Genomic DNA, 17,527 nt, shown 5'->3' with positions numbered 1-17,527 from the left:
AATATCAGAGGTATGAGACAGTTTAATTTTTTGCTGTAGGCACAAGAGATGCTCTGGTCATCGTACTTGATAGCAAGCAGAGGAATTAAAAAATGGCCATTTAAAATACTTAATGGAGAATAAACTACTGAATGAGTTGAAGTAAACCTGAGAAGGCGTGATAGTGAAGCTAACCTTGAAAACATTCTTATCGGATACAGACAGTTTTATTTAAATTATCAATAAATAGATACATTACATCCTCTATTAATATCAACTCCACCACTCACACGCCAAAGGAATCAGTATCATGGGCAGGTCTAATGGTATGACCACATGACATTTGCAGCTTCCCTCATAAAACAAGAGGCATTGTTTTTCTAAGAAAGGGCCCCACCTGTGAAATATGACTTTAGTGTCACCTACCTGGGCCATACTTGCAGATAAAATTGTGCTTCATGTTGCATCTGTCATCATTCCACTGATAAAGATATGGCCCTCCCAGACCAGGATTTGCAGTTGGCTGATGATACATCACAACACAGGCTTCACTTCCACAGGAAGGCTCATCTGTGTACCAATTTCTAGCAGTATACATAAATAAAAAATTTTATATGTTGATGATAAATTTCATCAGAACATCGAGGAAAGCAGTTAATATCAATGAAGAAATGTCAATCCCAGTGGCCCCACCATCTTCAAAGATAAGCTGCATTTCCCACAACACCTCTGTGAAAGGAGTTTAGGGCCTGGGCTACAAATATCTGGATCTTAAAAATATTAACAATAATAATAATCTGGCCAAAATCATCACTGCAGACATAACATTCTGCTGCTTTCTTGCCCATTTTCATTCCTATTTGACTCTTACCTGCCCCTGTGAGCTGTTGTTGTTCTGGCCTTTTTCTTCAGAAAATTAAAGTGTTTTTTTTTTTCAAAAGACAGGGTAAAACCAGAATGATTTGAATTAAATAACACGTATTAATTTACTTGTTGGCTGCCTGCCTGATCTAAGGTGGCCAGTCTTGCAGAATTTGTCTGAAATGAGAGTAAGGACAATTTTAGACTGGACCTACATTATGCCATCCTTCCACAGATTCAAATCAAAAACCCTTGCTGCCAGCTCCCCTTTGGAGAATTTAAGGAGTCATGCTGTTAACTTCATGGGGCAGCAAGTCTTTCTGCTTCTTTCTCTACAGACTTGCCAGGCATTTCACCCTCCTTTTCTTTCCATGAAACCTTCTCAAGAAGCAGTTTTACAGACTTACCTGAATGGTGAGATACTTCCATCAGCCCACTGGTAGAGGTCAGGGCAAGCGCTTGAGGTGGCTAGTCCGTCACTGCTTCTCCACAACCCAATCCAGAAATCTCCATCAGAAATCCCAGAGCCTGACTTTGTGAGGTTTTGCAACATGTTCTCTATTAATTGCTGCTCAGCTTCACTTTCTAAGCTCAGTAAAGCCCCGCCATCAATTTCACAAGCTTGGTGGGCCTCCTGAAAACCCACACGTCTAGACAAGTCCTGGAAATAAGCTATCTTGTAACAAGAACGCTTGAAGTCACCATAGCACACCTTTTGACCTGGAAAAAAAAATATAATAAAAAATAGGTGGGTGAGCATATTAAAAAATATGACAAAAGAGAAGAAGAAGAAAAAAGTACAGAATAGCATGAATACAGTGATGCAGAAGGAGAGCAGACTTTTTCTTGAGCCCCTCTACGGAAGGACTACGGAAGGTGATACAGAGACACTGCTGGAAAACTTAGCTTGAATTTGACATAGCTCATATCCCACTAGTACATAGGAATCTATGGCTTTCTTCCCAAGGCTTCTTAAACTGTCTCTGAGAAACTGAAAACTCCCACCAACTTCTAGAAAAAATGTTATCTTCTTTAATGACTGTACCATCAGGTACTTTTGTTAAAGCTAAGATTTGGAAGGTAGCTTTTTCTATCTATTTCATAGAAACGGGCCAACTCCACTTCTATTTGGTAATCAAAACTATTTGACCAGGAAAAAGTTTAACTTCTCAATTTTAGTGGCAGGAAGAAGCTAACACATTCTTGGTTCTGCTATCTGACCTTGAGAGGCTGCTTTCACAAGGACTTCATAGCTACTCTCCACTATAGCATCTCTAAATACAACCTCTAGGTGTATGTGGAAAGACAGCATCGGTTCCTCTAAGGTACATGATCAATTACTTCTTCAGTGCAAAAAGGAATAACAAAAAAAAAAAAAAAAAAGAGGAAGCCATAAACAATATACATGCACAAACCTGGCAGACAAATGTAATAGAGAAAAAGACAAGAAAAAAATACTTGTCTGACACCAGCTGGAGGGCAATTGAGAAACTCCATGTAAACAGGACTTACCAACTGGTAAGGATGCAAACCTGGGGGACCAGGATGTTGGAGGGGGGGCGGGGGGAAGGGGGTCAGTGGGATGATACACACTGAGGAGGGACTGTGCAGGGTTAGTGACTGGGGAGGAACAAGGAGGGAACAGAATGGGGTATAAAAGCAGCTAGTCGTGTAAAATGGGGCCAGTCAGTATGCTTCCCTGACTGAATCCTGCACCTCATGACCGCAGTCTGTACTGTCCTCTTATTAAATCTTTCCTTAATTATTTCTCTGTGTATTCTCACTCTCTGTCCTGTGTATAGGTATGCTTTCAGCACTAGCTCCTGGAGCAGGCCGCATCTCCCAGCCAGGCCACGACCACCACCACCACCACCAGGAGTGGCGCACATCCCAAAAAAAACAGCTTCTGGGGAGGACTAATGTGAGGCGAGTGCAGGGCTACATGCTGGCAGCTGGAGTGGGGCCACGGGTCACAACCTGTGCGCCTGGTGACAGCTGCTAGGGAGTGCAAGTGTCTGTATCTTTCCCAGCCTACTGTGGGTGGGGTGTGCACATGTATTCATCAGCAAACTTTAAGCTGAACCAGGCAACAAGTACCAGAGGCCTTGGGTCCAGGGCGAGGGCAGACGTTCAGTGCTGGTATGCCCAAGGGGACTTGCAGATGTGGTGTAGATGAGGGATGAGTGTGTAAAGTGAGCTTCAAGCTGGGCCAGCTGGTAAGTATGGGACCTGTGAAGTGGGTAATGGGCCTGACATCAGGATCCAGGCTGGGTGCTAGACACACAGTGGGACTGTGCTGGTACTCGAGGGATCCTGGCACGGTACTGGGTAGAGAAGGGCCTTGCTGGTGTTTGAGGGATCTGCTAATGTGTGTGTGCTTGTGAGCCTGAAGAGTGCTATGTGTGTGTGTGCACACCTGCTTTCACTAGGGCCCTTCTGTCTCTGTGAGCCCAACAGGAGGAGCGGGGACAGCCATCTGTTTATCTATAACATGGGACCCACATGTGGGTGCTGCTGAAGGCATCGCCTGGTCTGCAGCAGTCTGTGTGACCAGCCCTGTCTGTGTGTCTGTGGGACACGTGCTTAGCTTTGCTACAGGTTGAACCTGTAAATAGGACAGCTGCAGCCACATCCCGCAGCCCCGGCAGGGACCCCAAGCACCAGGCTGGACTCCAGGGACCAGGCAGGAGAAGAGCAGGAACCAGAGGTGCTGGAGGTGGCAGCCACACTCCTAAAGTCCCTTAACACAGTCAACAGAAGCTCCAGACATTAGCAGATATCGCAGTACTATCCAGATACCACAAAAAATCCCTACTGTGCTTTCAAAAAGCACTCGATCTACTGCATTCACAAAGGTTTTCCCTTGCCCTTCAGAGTTTTGTCTGTAAAAAATAAAAAAATTAAAAGTCAAATGATGAAAGAATGTCTTTTTCTTCCAGTTATTAGGCTGAGAAAGGCAGATGCCCTTTTCCTGAAATGGAAAAACAATTATCTTCAACTAGAGAGATTCTCTAGAGCTTATTCAACATATACAAGATGTGATACGAGCAAGCTCACTTATCAGATGCTACTGAACTCCAGTGAGTTTATTTGGAGGACACAGGAAGGGTTCTAAAAAGTATGTAAGGAAATAAACTAAGCACCTTTTAAAAGATCAGTTTTTCCAGTATGTTTTGTTACCACTGCGAAATAAACTCTCCTACATTTTTCAAACTAAATAAGAATTACTGAAGGATACCAACGTAATAAGAACTACATTATCTAAATTACTTATAAACCAGACAATTTTTTTTTTTTTCTGTAACATTGAATGTAGAAAGAGCCATAATCCTAGCTGGGCAATGGTGCTGAAAAATCAAGGGGAATGCACTTCATTACAGATGCATATAAAATAATGTGTTTCTTCATAAGACTGCTTTGAACAAAAATTAAAAAGAACCCCTATTATCAAAGTAACAGAGTGATAAATCTAAATGCTCAAAAGAGTGAAGTACAAGAATGAAAGCTGCATATGAAATCACAGCTCAACTCGTTTATTTATAATGTTGCAATTAAAATTTTCCTAGTGTTGACACAACTTTATTTTTCCCAGGAGCTTTGTATCATTGACAGGACGGATTGCACAGTGAGGAAGGAGCTGTTCAACATTCTGATCCTCATCACTGGGTGACTATGGCTTATTGCCAGAGTACACATATGTACATAAGAGTGCAAGGTTAGCACTGAATTATGTAAGACGGTAATCATTTATAAGGAACTGGACCACACCCCTCCCTGTAACTAAAGATTGAATTCAAAGCTTTAATTCAAGATGTATAAGCAGATTTAAGGAGGTTCCTTTGTCCATTGTCTTGCTGTTTTTATTTCCTAGACAATTTTTAGAAAAACTCCAATAGAAATCTTTCATTTGGTGCATGTGTTCTCCTTGACATTAAGTAGTAAAATCAGGTAACAAAACAAGCAAATTCAGGTAACAAAATATCTCTGCCATGATTTCTGTTCAAACCACTAAAACGAGTTGACCACTATAGATGTCAATGCCTTTGCTGCACCTCCCTGTCATGGGAAAGGAACCAGCTTTCCATCCATAGCATCACACTTCCACTCCCCTGCCTCTTATGTTTCTCATGCGCCTGAAATGCCCCCTCACTCTCCATTCCCATGCACTTTCCCTGTTCTTCTGTTACTGCCCTAAAACCTGAATTGAATGACCTCTCCAACAGGAGAAATGGGTCCTTGCTGACCAACTGACCAAGCTTCTTCAGTGTACTTGACCTCCAGTCAGGTGCATGACGACTAGTCATGTGCTGCAAGGAAATTTAGGGTGCCAACTAGCATGTGCCATTTCTGAGCTGCTATAGAGTGTGTGCCCATAAGCTGTAAGCTGCACTGTATGATGATGCACCTTCCATATTGGACCAGTGTTAACAGCTCCATCACTGGCACCAAGCTGAAAAAAACATGGGACTGTGCGGAGCTGGGAGAAAGACGGGTACTTGTCATGCACTGTGGCAGCAAACTGTACAATAGGTGCTACTGCAGCACTTGGTATGATCCTGTTTCATGAAGCCCAGTAACAGCTTGGCACTGTTAATGCACCCTGTGCAGGGAGCCTTCTTGGCACCATCCAGAACACAGAAGTAAAGGCCCAGCCCATACCCAAGGGTTTATCTAAAATGGTTAGTGAAAATCTGTGTGTGAAGATTTGTACACTATTATTTATATATAATTCAGACTGATCTGAACCATTTTTTGTAGACAATATTGTTATTGCATATATTTGTGCATTGTTAACTCTAAAATTCTGTATTATAAAACTAAAAAATTGAACAAGTGAAACTTCATATACAAGCTAACTTTTAAGTTACTTCTCTTTCATAGAATCATATCCCAAGTTGGAAGGAGCCAACAAGATTCATCAAGTCCAACTCCTGGCTCCATACAGGACAATCCAAAAATCAGACCATGTGTATAAGAGCATTGTCCAAATGCTTCTTGAACTCCAGCAGGCTTGGTGCTGTGACCACTGTCCTAGGTAGGCTGTTCCAGTGCCCTTTCATGTGTTGCCCTCTACACACACATACGCATAAAATAAAATTAAAAAAGAGTTTCATCTTTACAGGCTGATCATTTGTACAAGAATATACATCAAAACAAAAACAGAAAACAGCAAGCAACTAAGAAATATTTGTGTTTAAGACCTAACCTGCGTGAATGAAGTCTGATGCAGAGTAGTACGCTTTCTGGAAGAAGCTGTGAATATTTTTTGTTCCAGTTAATTTAGTTCCTGTGTTTAGGTAATAACCCTCTATGAATCTTTTCTTTCTTCTTTTAAAGGAGACTTTCATCTGCTGTTGTGGAGCTAGTTCAACGTGTTAATGGAAATCTGCAGTTGTGCATTAACAGCTGGCAAATCAGTTAACATTTTAGTGCTCTTCTCAGAGCATGCTGAGATGTCAAGCTTTCAAGCTTCATTTTTTACAGCTTTGTCTCACTACTATTTTATGAACTACAAAGCAGAAACAATTTGCTAGTGAAAATGACAGAACGGACCACGCTGTATAGGAGATAAGTATGGAAACATTAACTATAGGGTATTTCAACTTTTTCTAACATCTTTATGGCAGTCAACACCCTACTGTTAATCCTAAAGCAACATTTGCTATTTCAACACTACTTTAATTCCAATTTTCCTATCACAACAGAATAGAAATAATTTTGAAAGCAAGTCTATTGGATGAATCAGAATAAGATACCTATATTTATTCACTTTACATAGTAAGTTAGGCTTTTGCAACCCTTCCACACAGTTTGCCCTAGGCTGTCTGAGATGAAAAAACAAACTTGAAAGAAAACATTGTTTCATCACAGCACATCCAGAAAGAAAAAAAAGATGTAAATGTGTTTAGTCTTCCCTTGAACAAGAGACTAACGATCTAACTAATGCAATTAATAAGATCTAAGAATTCATTCTCACTGTTATCCCTTACAGATGCTCAGACAAGTTGATGTTTCAAACCACCCTATCTGTAGATGTGAAGGTGGAGTACTTAGACCCTTCTTTGCATGGAGTGTATTAGCTCCTTAATCCTAGAGCAACCTTCACTCTCCCAAGCAGGGCAGCTCAGATCCCAGTCAGAAGGCATAGAGAAAAGCAAAAACATGCACTTGGCTTGCTGACATAAACCCACATCTTAACTTCTCATCAACACCAGAGCTCTAATAAGTCTGTTGAGGGAAGAGTGCTATGTTGAAGCAACAATTAATTGACAGAATGTTCCCTTTTCTCCCTCCCATTCTTGCACTGCAAAACTGGAAGGTTAGGTCTCCCCAGTTTCCTCATCAGAGAACAAACCTGGATGTGTTTATGTTTTTCTCCCTTTCCTGCATATACCAGCCGTACAACAAAACTCTGGCCATGTTCCCTCAGCCTTAGCAATTCCAGTTGCCTACTGCAGAGAATCTGATTTAAATTCCTTTTCTCTCACTTTGTCTCACCATCTCTGTGGCTGAAGGAAGCAAGGGTACAGTACTTGCTCTAAGAAGTGCTAACCACCATTGCATTCATATGGCTCAGTTTTCATCCTTGGGTGTCACACAGCAGTTCCATAATAGAATGTTTTGGTAACATTGAGCCAAATCTAGCTTTAGTTCAAATACTTGATACTTAGTTAAACCATTTCTGCAGGTAATTTTGCAAGAAAAAATCTCCTTTGAGAAAAGGAGGAGCAAGCAAATATTCAGCTGGTATTTTGATCAATTATGCCTCCATTATGTTTTAATAATGATGCCTCATTAAACAGAATCAGTAATTTCCTTTAGGTCTGTCATGACAGAATTTATGATGATGTCACTGAGGACAAAAATTACTAATGAGTACCCATCTCAAAGAGTCACCTCTCTAAGTGCACAGGCTCAGTCCCATCTATAACCCATTGGCCAAGAAGGGCACAAAGGTTATTTTGAGTAATGAACGTGACTCAGCTTGAAGTTTTGGTAATCCCAGATAAAAGACAAGCTCCCTGCTGGTAAATCCCATCTCCCTTCCTCTTGAACCTAATAAACTAACCTACAGTCCATGGCTCACTTCAGCTACCATCAGTGTTCACCTAGATTTGCAAGGAACAGTAGGTGACTGTGCATAGCATGTGTAAAGAGCGAACAAAGGAATGTACAAAGCCTGCTATAGGAAGTCCCCTGTTTTCATACTGACTTTTTTCTTCACTAGATAATGGATTCAGCAGAAAAAGCAGAGGAACATTTGGTGCAAAGAAATGTGGAACATTTAACACTAACCAGAATCCCAAAGGCCAGAATGAGGCTGATGGAGGCCTCTGAAAATAAAGTAACAAAGACATAAGGACTTCTGTGAAAGAGATCATGAAATAATAGCATGATGGAAGTTAATGTAAATTAGCCAAAACATTCCACTGGCTAGATATATTTCTCTGCTTGTGTTAGGCAGTCCAGGCTTGGTCTTAAACTTGTGTGTGTGAGCACATTGACCTCAAGGGCTCTGTAACCAGCATGCAGGACAGAGGGTGTTCCACAACAAGTCCCACTTTAGAATGTGGTCAGGTTGGGCTAAAAGGAACGAAAATTTCCTAGTCACAGTTTGATTCAAAGCTAATACATCATGTCAACTATCCCTTGCAGCATTTAGTCATATTTTGATTTGGTTCAGCTGCTGGTCATGTTTTGATATGTTGTTGTTCATGTTTTACTGCATCATGCTTGTATCCATCCAGTCTACTGAATTCGATTTGTATTTTTGGTGAATCTTTTTTGGTACATTAGGTACATTTTTCCTCCCACCCTCTTCATATCTAAGTCTGCAGAGAGAATAGTCACTCATTGATGTATAGCTTTTTTCCTGAATTAGGGTTTATACCTTAACTGTCATAATACAGTTTCTCTAAAGTGATGTTTATTAAAAACAAACAAGAAAAAAAAACTTTCAAAGATTCTGAGTTCTCTTTAAGTATTTATATAAAATATTTGAGGGTCATTTGTCTTTTAAGTAGTTGTACTTCAGGGAGGTATTTGTACAGGCAGATAGTCCGTGTGCCTATCATATGGTCATTATCACATAAGTGAAGTTTCTTAAGAGAGGCTGTCCTTCTCTTAAGCAAAGCTTATCTATGACCCAGAACTTTTACAATAATTTTCATAATAGAATCTGTTTCTTGACAAATTCTTATGCTTTAGCATGTAAAAATGATAGATTATTTGGCCTGTGTTTGAGAAAGAATGGAAAGAATTTACTTGTCATTTTATAGATGCTACCTATGCGTCTGTCTTCGGCTATTAACCATTCCATATTCTGTGAATCAAAGATGATGATAGAGGCCTCAGACACCTGCCAAACACCCATCTCTAGAATTAATGCACAGAAAGAAAATGGGAAGAGGGAAGTTGTAAGAAAAGATACTGTATTATACTGTTCACACTGCAGTTCAGTACCATTGAGCAGAATATGGAGCTACACAAGAAGCATTTGTCTTAGTCTATTCCAGGTCTTATTTTCCTCTTTATAGCCATGGGAATTGATTTTTGGTTTATTTATTGCTGAACAAGTTTCTATATACCAGCATTTGCTATTTATGCTATTGTGTTGCCAAGTGCTTTTGGGGACAGGGAACTGAATGGGTTATTTCTGAATAACAACTGCTCTCAGACAAACAAGACCTACACATTTACAAAAACGAGCCATCAGAAAGGTGACAGTTCTGTTTGTAAAATGGCATTGGGCAGTGCTGATTTGGCTATTAAAGATCATTAGTTATAACTGCCCCCTTCACTAACACCTGGATTTTTCCATCTGGCTGAGTAAAAACACAATTAAAATGACACTAGCTTGTTCTAGATGTACTGGGAATTGCAATACCTGCCCTCATGAAAGGCTGTCATCTTCCCCAAGCAGTGATAGGCTTATTCACTTGCTTTACAAAGCAAATAACACACATTTATTTCTTGTAGTTAGCTTCACAGCGCTGGCACACATGGCACACTGCTAACAGAGCTGTGAAGAAGGAGCTTGATATCACCATCTCATTACGGATGGTGAAATGTTGATTAGATTCTAATTATCCATGCAGAAAAACATACAGTTACAATTATGTGAATCAATACAGGGTAAGTGCATTCAACTAGAAAACAAATATCCCTTTTTATGAAACAATTAAGCAGTTTTAGTTGCTGGTTTGTGTGATATATAGGCATCAAAAAAAATCTTCTAAGTATTTCACAAGTACTTCCCCCCTTCAAATCATTAAAGTCCTAACAGTTTTCCTTTCTTTTAAGTGAAACATATCTACTTTTGGCATCAGTTCTGCTTCAGATATCTAGCACATCGTAAATTTAAAGCCTGAGATCCATTTAGCTTCTCCTGTAATAACTGTTTTCCTTTCTTCTGATCATGTGAACTTTACAGGTATATATCACAGGACTGATCATGACAGACAGCCATTTTCTTGGATAAGGAGCCAGCGCACAATTGCACTGTCCTTGGGGTTCATCATGCACACAAAGTGCTGACAGAGTTGCTAAGACAACCCCCTAAAAATTGCAAGTTGCCTTCCCTTTTCCCATGTGAAGGAGAAAAAGACTGATGTCAGACCTAGTTTCCCCCCCCTTCTGTCTCTGATAGGTCTAGCAATGCTGTCGCTGCGAGCAACATGCTCCTTGGCATTTTACAATATATACACATACTTCCATTTCCCCAGCAATGAATTATGCTTATTAAAAGAAATCTACAAAGCTACCCAAAGTATAACACTTCATAGGTACTAACAACCCTATTCAATTGCACAGATTCAAGCAGGGAGGCTAATGATAACACCCAAATGCCAATGGGGGCTGTTTGAGCCTATTCAAAATAGGAAGAAATGTATTAGAAAGATTTATGTATCTACAAGTCTGCTCCAAGATATGGATTATTTACCCAAGACTTAAAACACTTACTGCTGAAACCCTTAGCAGTGTTTTTGCTTGATTGTTTTCATTTTTCTGAAGTCTTCTATATACACAAACAGTATATATTTTCATATAGAATCATAGAGTTATATAGGTTGGAGGAGATGTTTAAGATCATCAGGCCCAACAATCAACCTGACCTACCAAGTCCTATCACTAAATCAAGTCCCTTTTGACCACTTTCTCTGTGAAGAAATTTTTTCAGATATCTAATCTGAACCTTCCCTGGCACAGCTTAAGACTGTTTTCCCATGTCCTATCACTTCGTCAAAAGAAATCACTTGAGAAAAGAGTGAAGAGAGAAACACCCTCCTTGCAGCAACCTCCTTTCAGGTAGTTGTAGAGAGCAATGAGGCTGATATATCACAGCATAAAGACACCAAGAACGTTCCATCAATTTCAAACATTTCAGCTGTTTAACAAAAAAACTGAAGTACTGACAAAAACACTCTTACAAGACTGGCAAATTAAGTCTCTTCATCACTAGTTTTCGGTGTGGCTGTAAAGACCAGAACAGATTTCCTAGATAATTTTAAGACAGGCATGATGTGGCAGCTAGTAAATTGTTCTTAGCATTTTGTGAAATAAAACCCAAAACCATTCTATTCCAACCCAAACCATTCTATGAATCTATGAAATAGACCTGATGGAAACTGTAGGGTCTGACACGTGTGCCAGCCTAGGGGAGCATGGAGTTTACCTTATCTCCTGTTCCCCACAAGCAGACATTTTCACATATACCTAATTTTATATACATCAGTAGATTCCCTCAACAGGATTTCCTCACAAGCATAAATTTAAACATTTCTGAGGCTTTCTGCTCATTGCTCATTTCTTACTTGTCTCTAGAAGGGAATAGCTCATAAATCTTTAGTCATTAAAATATTTTTTTGCTATTCAGTACCCACAGCAAGCATCTGCCATTCTCTTATTCTTTTTCAATGAAATTTGAATTCCTTTTTCATGTAATTATATTTTCATGCGTTTGCATCCAGAGACCTATATTTACCACAGATGTAAGTAAAATGTATGTACGAATGTGATATTATATTCATTTTTTTGTTTTGTGGACTGAAAGTTTCCTAGAGTGGATCACCTTACATGCATTGCAGTATGAGTGCAACAGAGTGATAACTGATGACCTTATTGCAGTAGTCCCGTAATTAAAAAAGATAGCAATAGACAAGTCCTTGCTCATTCACCTTCTATTCAAAAGAGGGGGGGGGGGGGGGGTGGAAGCAACTTTGCATATGTGGGAAACTAGAACTGGCTATAGTTCATTTTGTACAAAAATAGAAAAGACCTTCATGGACCTGTCTGTGTCTGAGCTGGCTCACCAACCTCTATAGACAACTGAAAGAAACATGTGTCCCTAAGGTGTATCTGCAGTATTTTCAAGATATATTTTAAAATGAAATTAATCACACCCCAAAAATACTTATTTTCCCTCACTGCTTATAAAGTGAGCCTAGAGTTATTATTAGTATAATTCAGCTACATTTAGATTTTGCTAAAGTCATGACAACTATTTAAATCGACTTATTTCTTAAGACTGCTTGGATCTGAAGGTCCTACTGTTTGTCAGTGGTGGGATCTTCTTCAGCATGAGAAACCAGCCATTTCAGGCTAGTGAGTGCTTGGTGTGAATATGGGATTACAGTGACTATCAAGTCATTGTTGCATCTTATTTCTTATTTTACGTATAGTACTATACATTATTTTTAGATCCACGAGAGACTGGAGAAGAGAAAGCCATTGTGAGAATTAGTCTTAAAAAGAAACTTTAAAAAGCAGTGCTGTAAGTTTACAGAGCACTTTATGAACCAAAGAGTGTTTTCCTGCAAACAGCATATAATCTAGAAGTTTCATCTTCACAGGATCAGACCTGAACTACAGAGAAGTAAACTCAAGGTACAGAACATGACTTCGACAAGGAAGGAGACCACTTGGCACCAAGCCGCTGCACTGGGACAACACACCAACCTTGTCTCACTGGGAGCAAGAAAGCTGTGAAAGATGAGCAGAATATCCATTCTGTCCTTCAAATTATGCATCATATATGGAATCACTCTGTTCTCCTGAACCTGTCAAGTGGGGTACTGGATCTTGGCAATCATGAATTTCAGAACTGCAATGCCTTACTTCATCTTTGAAAAACGTAGTTAAATTGGGAATCTCCATTCCTGGAAAAGTGACATGCTCACCTGAGACAAAGTGTTAGAGTTTTTCTTCTCTCTTTCCTTAGCCCCTGAAAAGATCTGCAGTCTATCCAGCCTTCAAAACACTCCCCAGAAGCAAGGTAAGTTTTACCAGGTTGATATATAGGGGAATTGCTTCTAATACAGAAGTCTCATTCCTGAAAATGATTTAAGTACTTTGGTATTTCTACCCTGCTATGGACTCATCCACCATCAAGCATCTCAAGCTATCACTACTGTGTTTTCAACTATGAGTCACAGCAGTTTACCTAAGATAAAGTGTCTTTCTGTGGAATACTATGTAATTTCTTGCTTAGGAGCAAAGAGTGTTTAGAAAAAACATATATTATATCCAAGAGTCATCACTTCATTTCAATTTAAGAACCCAGATCATTGACTAGTCCCCAAGAAGACACTGGTCAAAAGAGGTGCAGAAAGAGAGAATTAATAAAGGAGTCATTAAATGCCCAACTTATCTTTCAGTTCTCAAAGTCTCAGCTTTAGTGATTGTTGAGACTCATGTTTAAATCAATCAAACAAAAAGATCCTGTACCATGTGTATATGCATTTCCATTAAAAAACTTTCCAGTATGGAACCAAATGCTGAATATTCGCAACAAAATACACGTACGATAACTGTGTAACAAACAGCATATCTCTTCTAGATGAGACTAGCAGTGTTTTTTCTAATAATACTGTTCCAAATTCTGAGCTATCAATGTAGCTTAAAAATAACAGACCATGTTACTAAAACCAGCAGGTTTCATCTACCAAAATTACTGAACGACATTAAAGCCAGACAAAACTCATGTGTCATAAACAGTCCAAGACCGCTGAACTAAATTAAATTTTGCCTTTTGAGAAAGGGTTTGTTATGTCTATCCAATTTATTACCCATGAAAATACATCTTTAATGATTTTACTTTGCAATATTTTATGGCTATCTCAAATCCAGTTAATAAGCTGTGCAAATGAACACATCTACATCCTCAAAGGTATCTGAAGCAAATGAGCCTATAGTTTAAGAAAAACTTGTTGTTTCGTGGCCTGCCAAATATTTAACTTTATTCAGTATTCTATATATTCAATTACTTTTACACCAAAATAGACATACACCGCTTTAAAATACTTTATCTAGTACTTAATCTGCTATTGATACATTGCCATAGTGAAGAGAAAATTTTTAAAAGCCTTAGAAATATAAAAGGATAGCAAATGGCAGTCATTAAAGTATATTTTTTATGATTAATACATAGGCTGTTAAATGATTAGTAATAAGATTAGCTTGCATCTTTCCTGCCCAATAGATACTTAAAGTAATTGCATCTTTGCAAACTGCATTATCATCACTTTATGTTCTTCATGATGTCATGGGACAGCAAGGCAGACTCAGCAGTTTCTTCTGAGCCTGCTTTGATCCTTTTCTTTAAGAATCAATTCCCTGGCAAGACTAGATTCTCTGATAGGGAGGCTGTGAGCACTGCTCAATACATCTGCCTAGCAACATTAAAAATTGCAAACCACTTACATAACTTCTCTTTAGCAATTGCCAAATTAAAGATGACAGAAATAATGCCTAAATATGAATGGCCTGGTGCAAATAATCTATTTGATTGTAGCCTAGGAAGACTAACATACTTGGAAAAAAAAGAAACAGGAAACCTTTTGCTAAGGAAATAGCATTTTGAAAGTGTAGACCTTTTCTTCTGTGCCCTCTTGCTGCTGTGGGCAAAATGGTTGAAATTTTGCAATTATTGCTAGGACTACTGGAACCTTACTGCAATTAATGGGAACCTTTCCACAAGTTTCAACCAGCACTCATGTCAGTTTCAGGAACATTTGTTTTTAGTGTGAATGATAGGGATTATATTTTTAAACATATTTGGAAAGTGGAGAGATTTCCATTTACTGTAGATTATGATGATTGAAGCCTAAGTTACTGATTTTTCAGAATCAGATCTGTATAAGATGTAGACTTCTAAATTTAATGTAAGCCTGTTTAAGTCCAAACAGTTGGTTATTGTATACAGATAAGCTAGAGTGAAGTGATGTGGACAGCAAACACTGTCCAATAATTCAACAATACTATTTCTTGCTTGAAAGAGTGCAGACTACTAGTTGCACTAGACCTATCGATGTGCACATGGCAGGAGAGGGGTGTGGTTCAGGTGGAGAAACAGTCAGTCCTCCCTCCTGCCAGTATTTCTGGAAATAGGCATGCTAAATATCTTTGACAGTTACTGCCTAGAATGGATTCCCTTTGCCAAATGAATACATCTTCAGCCAATATATTTAATAGTACATAAAAGATTCCTTCAGTAAGTGACTTCAAATCTCCTGTATTAAATCAGCCAAACATTAGCTAGTGTAATAGAGCAACATGAGACTCATCACATGCTTTTAAATACTCACTGATTAGCCTGTATTCTCTCCAAAACAGGAAGTCCACCTAGGAATTGTTTGTCTATGTAGTACACATTATGTACACTGTTTTAAAAGCTGGACCTCTGTTCATTTTGGTGTATGTGTCACTTAAATGCACAAGATTCAGGTAGAAGATTAAGGGTCCGGATTTCCTCCGGCACACACTGAGAATACTAAAAGCAAAGTGCAATCTCATGGACAAGCAATCTTCACTATTACTTACAACAACAAAGTGCAGTGTAGTATTCATTCAAATTGCTAAACTAAGAGTTTTGCTGTATTGTATATGACTACACAGTTTACATTATAACAGAAAGAGATGAAACTTCTGGGTACGCTCTAGGCAGGCAAGCTTTTTCAAAATGTTTTGAACTACTGCTACTTAACTATTTTTCCTGAAACATAATTTCTCTCACACACAAAAGCACACCTCAGCTGTGCACATGAACGTGCAATGAATAGGACATCATTGCAGTGGGCAGTGACTACTCCATTAGCAAATAAGAAGGAAACTGCCTGAAATCAGCAACCTACTGCTTGCTACCAAAAACCCTACAACTTTCCTTGACATTTTACCATCACAGCCTCTGAGACAGCTCATATAAAAATAACTTGCATTGCTCTGCAATCAGTTTATGAAGAGACACGTTCTTACCTGCATAGACAGAGATTTACACATGACTTGTTAACAAGTGCAGCCAAGTGTGTAAAACTTTGTTTCAAGATAAATGTTTGGATTTGCTTGTGCGCTCAACACGCCTCCAAGAGCCCATTAGCTTTAGCTTGGAGAATCTGACCCGAAGTCCAATTGCGAACAGCCTTTTTGTTACTTTTAGCAGCTTCCAAGCATATATACTTCTATGTTGGAAACACACAATGGGATCCTAAAGCTCTTACACTAAATTTAACCTCACATTTTAGACACAGATTTCTGAAGTATTGCCTTCCTCTCCACATTAAGAGAGCTGTAGATACACCCGCACATAACAAAATTACTTATGCTGTACATCCTTAATAGTTTGCTTCCTCCTCCTGCCTAAGAGAAGAAACATTCCCGTGTCGTTGCAAACACATCTCACTGCATAGCTGTTTCTCAGAACGACACCGTAGCAAGTCCATGCTCTGGTTTTAAGCAGTTAGAGCTGCATCACGCAGGCAGGCAGGCAGCCTTAAAACTCTGTACAAGAAAACTCCACGGCGCCAGGAGCCGACTCAAGGCTAGTGCAGAAGTTTGGCCGCCGAGCCTCCTGTCTCTGCCGAGCCGGGATCCCAGCCGCTCCAGGCTCTGATGGGCGCACTGGTCCAGCCGAGGTCACTCTCAGCCGGCCAGCCCCTAGTCCACCACCGGGCCACCAGACGCTGGGCTACTGCGGGAGCCCCAGGGAAACCGGGCTGGCCGAGCACGAAGCCGCTCGCCCACCAGCACGCCCACCAGCCGGCCGCCAGCCCGCAAGTTCACTTATCTCCTGCCTTGCTCCCGCACCCCCCCCCCGCTTTGTCACCGCTGCCCCGGCCGCCGAAACCCCCCGACGCCGACCCCGGCCCCGCTACTCACCGCTGAGGACGCGCCCGGCGAGCGCCCCGGTGCCTCCCAGCGCGGCGGCCGCCAGCACGGCCACCAGCAGGGCCACCAGCCCCTGCCCCTGCCCCAAACCACACCCCAGCCCCAGCCCCCCGCCGGCCCCCATGCCGGCGGTGCCCGCCGAGAGCCGCTCCCCTCCGGGCAGCCCGACCCCAAGCCCGCAGCCGCCGCCACCGCCACCACCGCACACGGACGGCGGGGACGGGGCGGCCGCGATTTATCCCTTCCCCTGCGGGGGGCCGGGCCGGGAGGGCGGCCAGCACCGCCCCCCACCGCCCCCTGCCCCTGCCGGGGGGAGCGGGGCGGATTTTGGGGCGGCCGCCCCGCCCGCTGCCGTCCGGGCGGAGTGGATTTGGGGGATGTCGGAGGCTGTGTAGGTGTTCCCGGGAGAAACGCACTGCTGACAGCTTAAACACGCGGACGTGTGCCCATGTGCAGGTGCACGAGCTGGAGGGTCCCCTTTTCTCCCTGCCCTGGGAGGTACCGCAGCCACGTTCACGCCTAAGGC

The 17,527-nt window shown here is 41.0% G+C and overlaps 1 protein-coding gene across 7 annotated transcripts in view; it reads right to left on the bottom strand.

Moving 5' to 3' along the window:
* CHODL (chondrolectin) overlaps window positions 1-17,527 on the bottom strand; it is a 32,866-nt gene extending 15,339 nt beyond the window's left edge. For 2 of the 7 annotated variants that reach the window (XM_083803935.1, XM_083803940.1), the window contains exons 1-3: window positions 16,993-17,448; window positions 1,248-1,560; window positions 406-563 (exon numbers count right to left, since the gene is read on the bottom strand). In XM_083803935.1, coding sequence (XP_083660061.1) covers window positions 406-563; window positions 1,248-1,560; window positions 16,993-17,125 — 604 coding nt within the window. In that variant the 5' untranslated portion in view covers window positions 17,126-17,448. Of the gene's footprint in view, window positions 1-405; window positions 564-1,247; window positions 1,561-16,992 lie in introns of all 7 variants that reach the window. The other 5 variants (XR_014573557.1, XM_083803936.1, XM_083803939.1 and 2 more) reach the window with 5 other exon arrangements.

This window comes from Anser anser (genome assembly GCF_964211835.1).
Source record: "Anser anser genome assembly, chromosome: 1".
NCBI classification, from domain to species: Eukaryota; Metazoa; Chordata; class Aves; order Anseriformes; family Anatidae; genus Anser; species Anser anser.
This window is presented reverse-complemented; position numbering and strand designations above follow the sequence as displayed.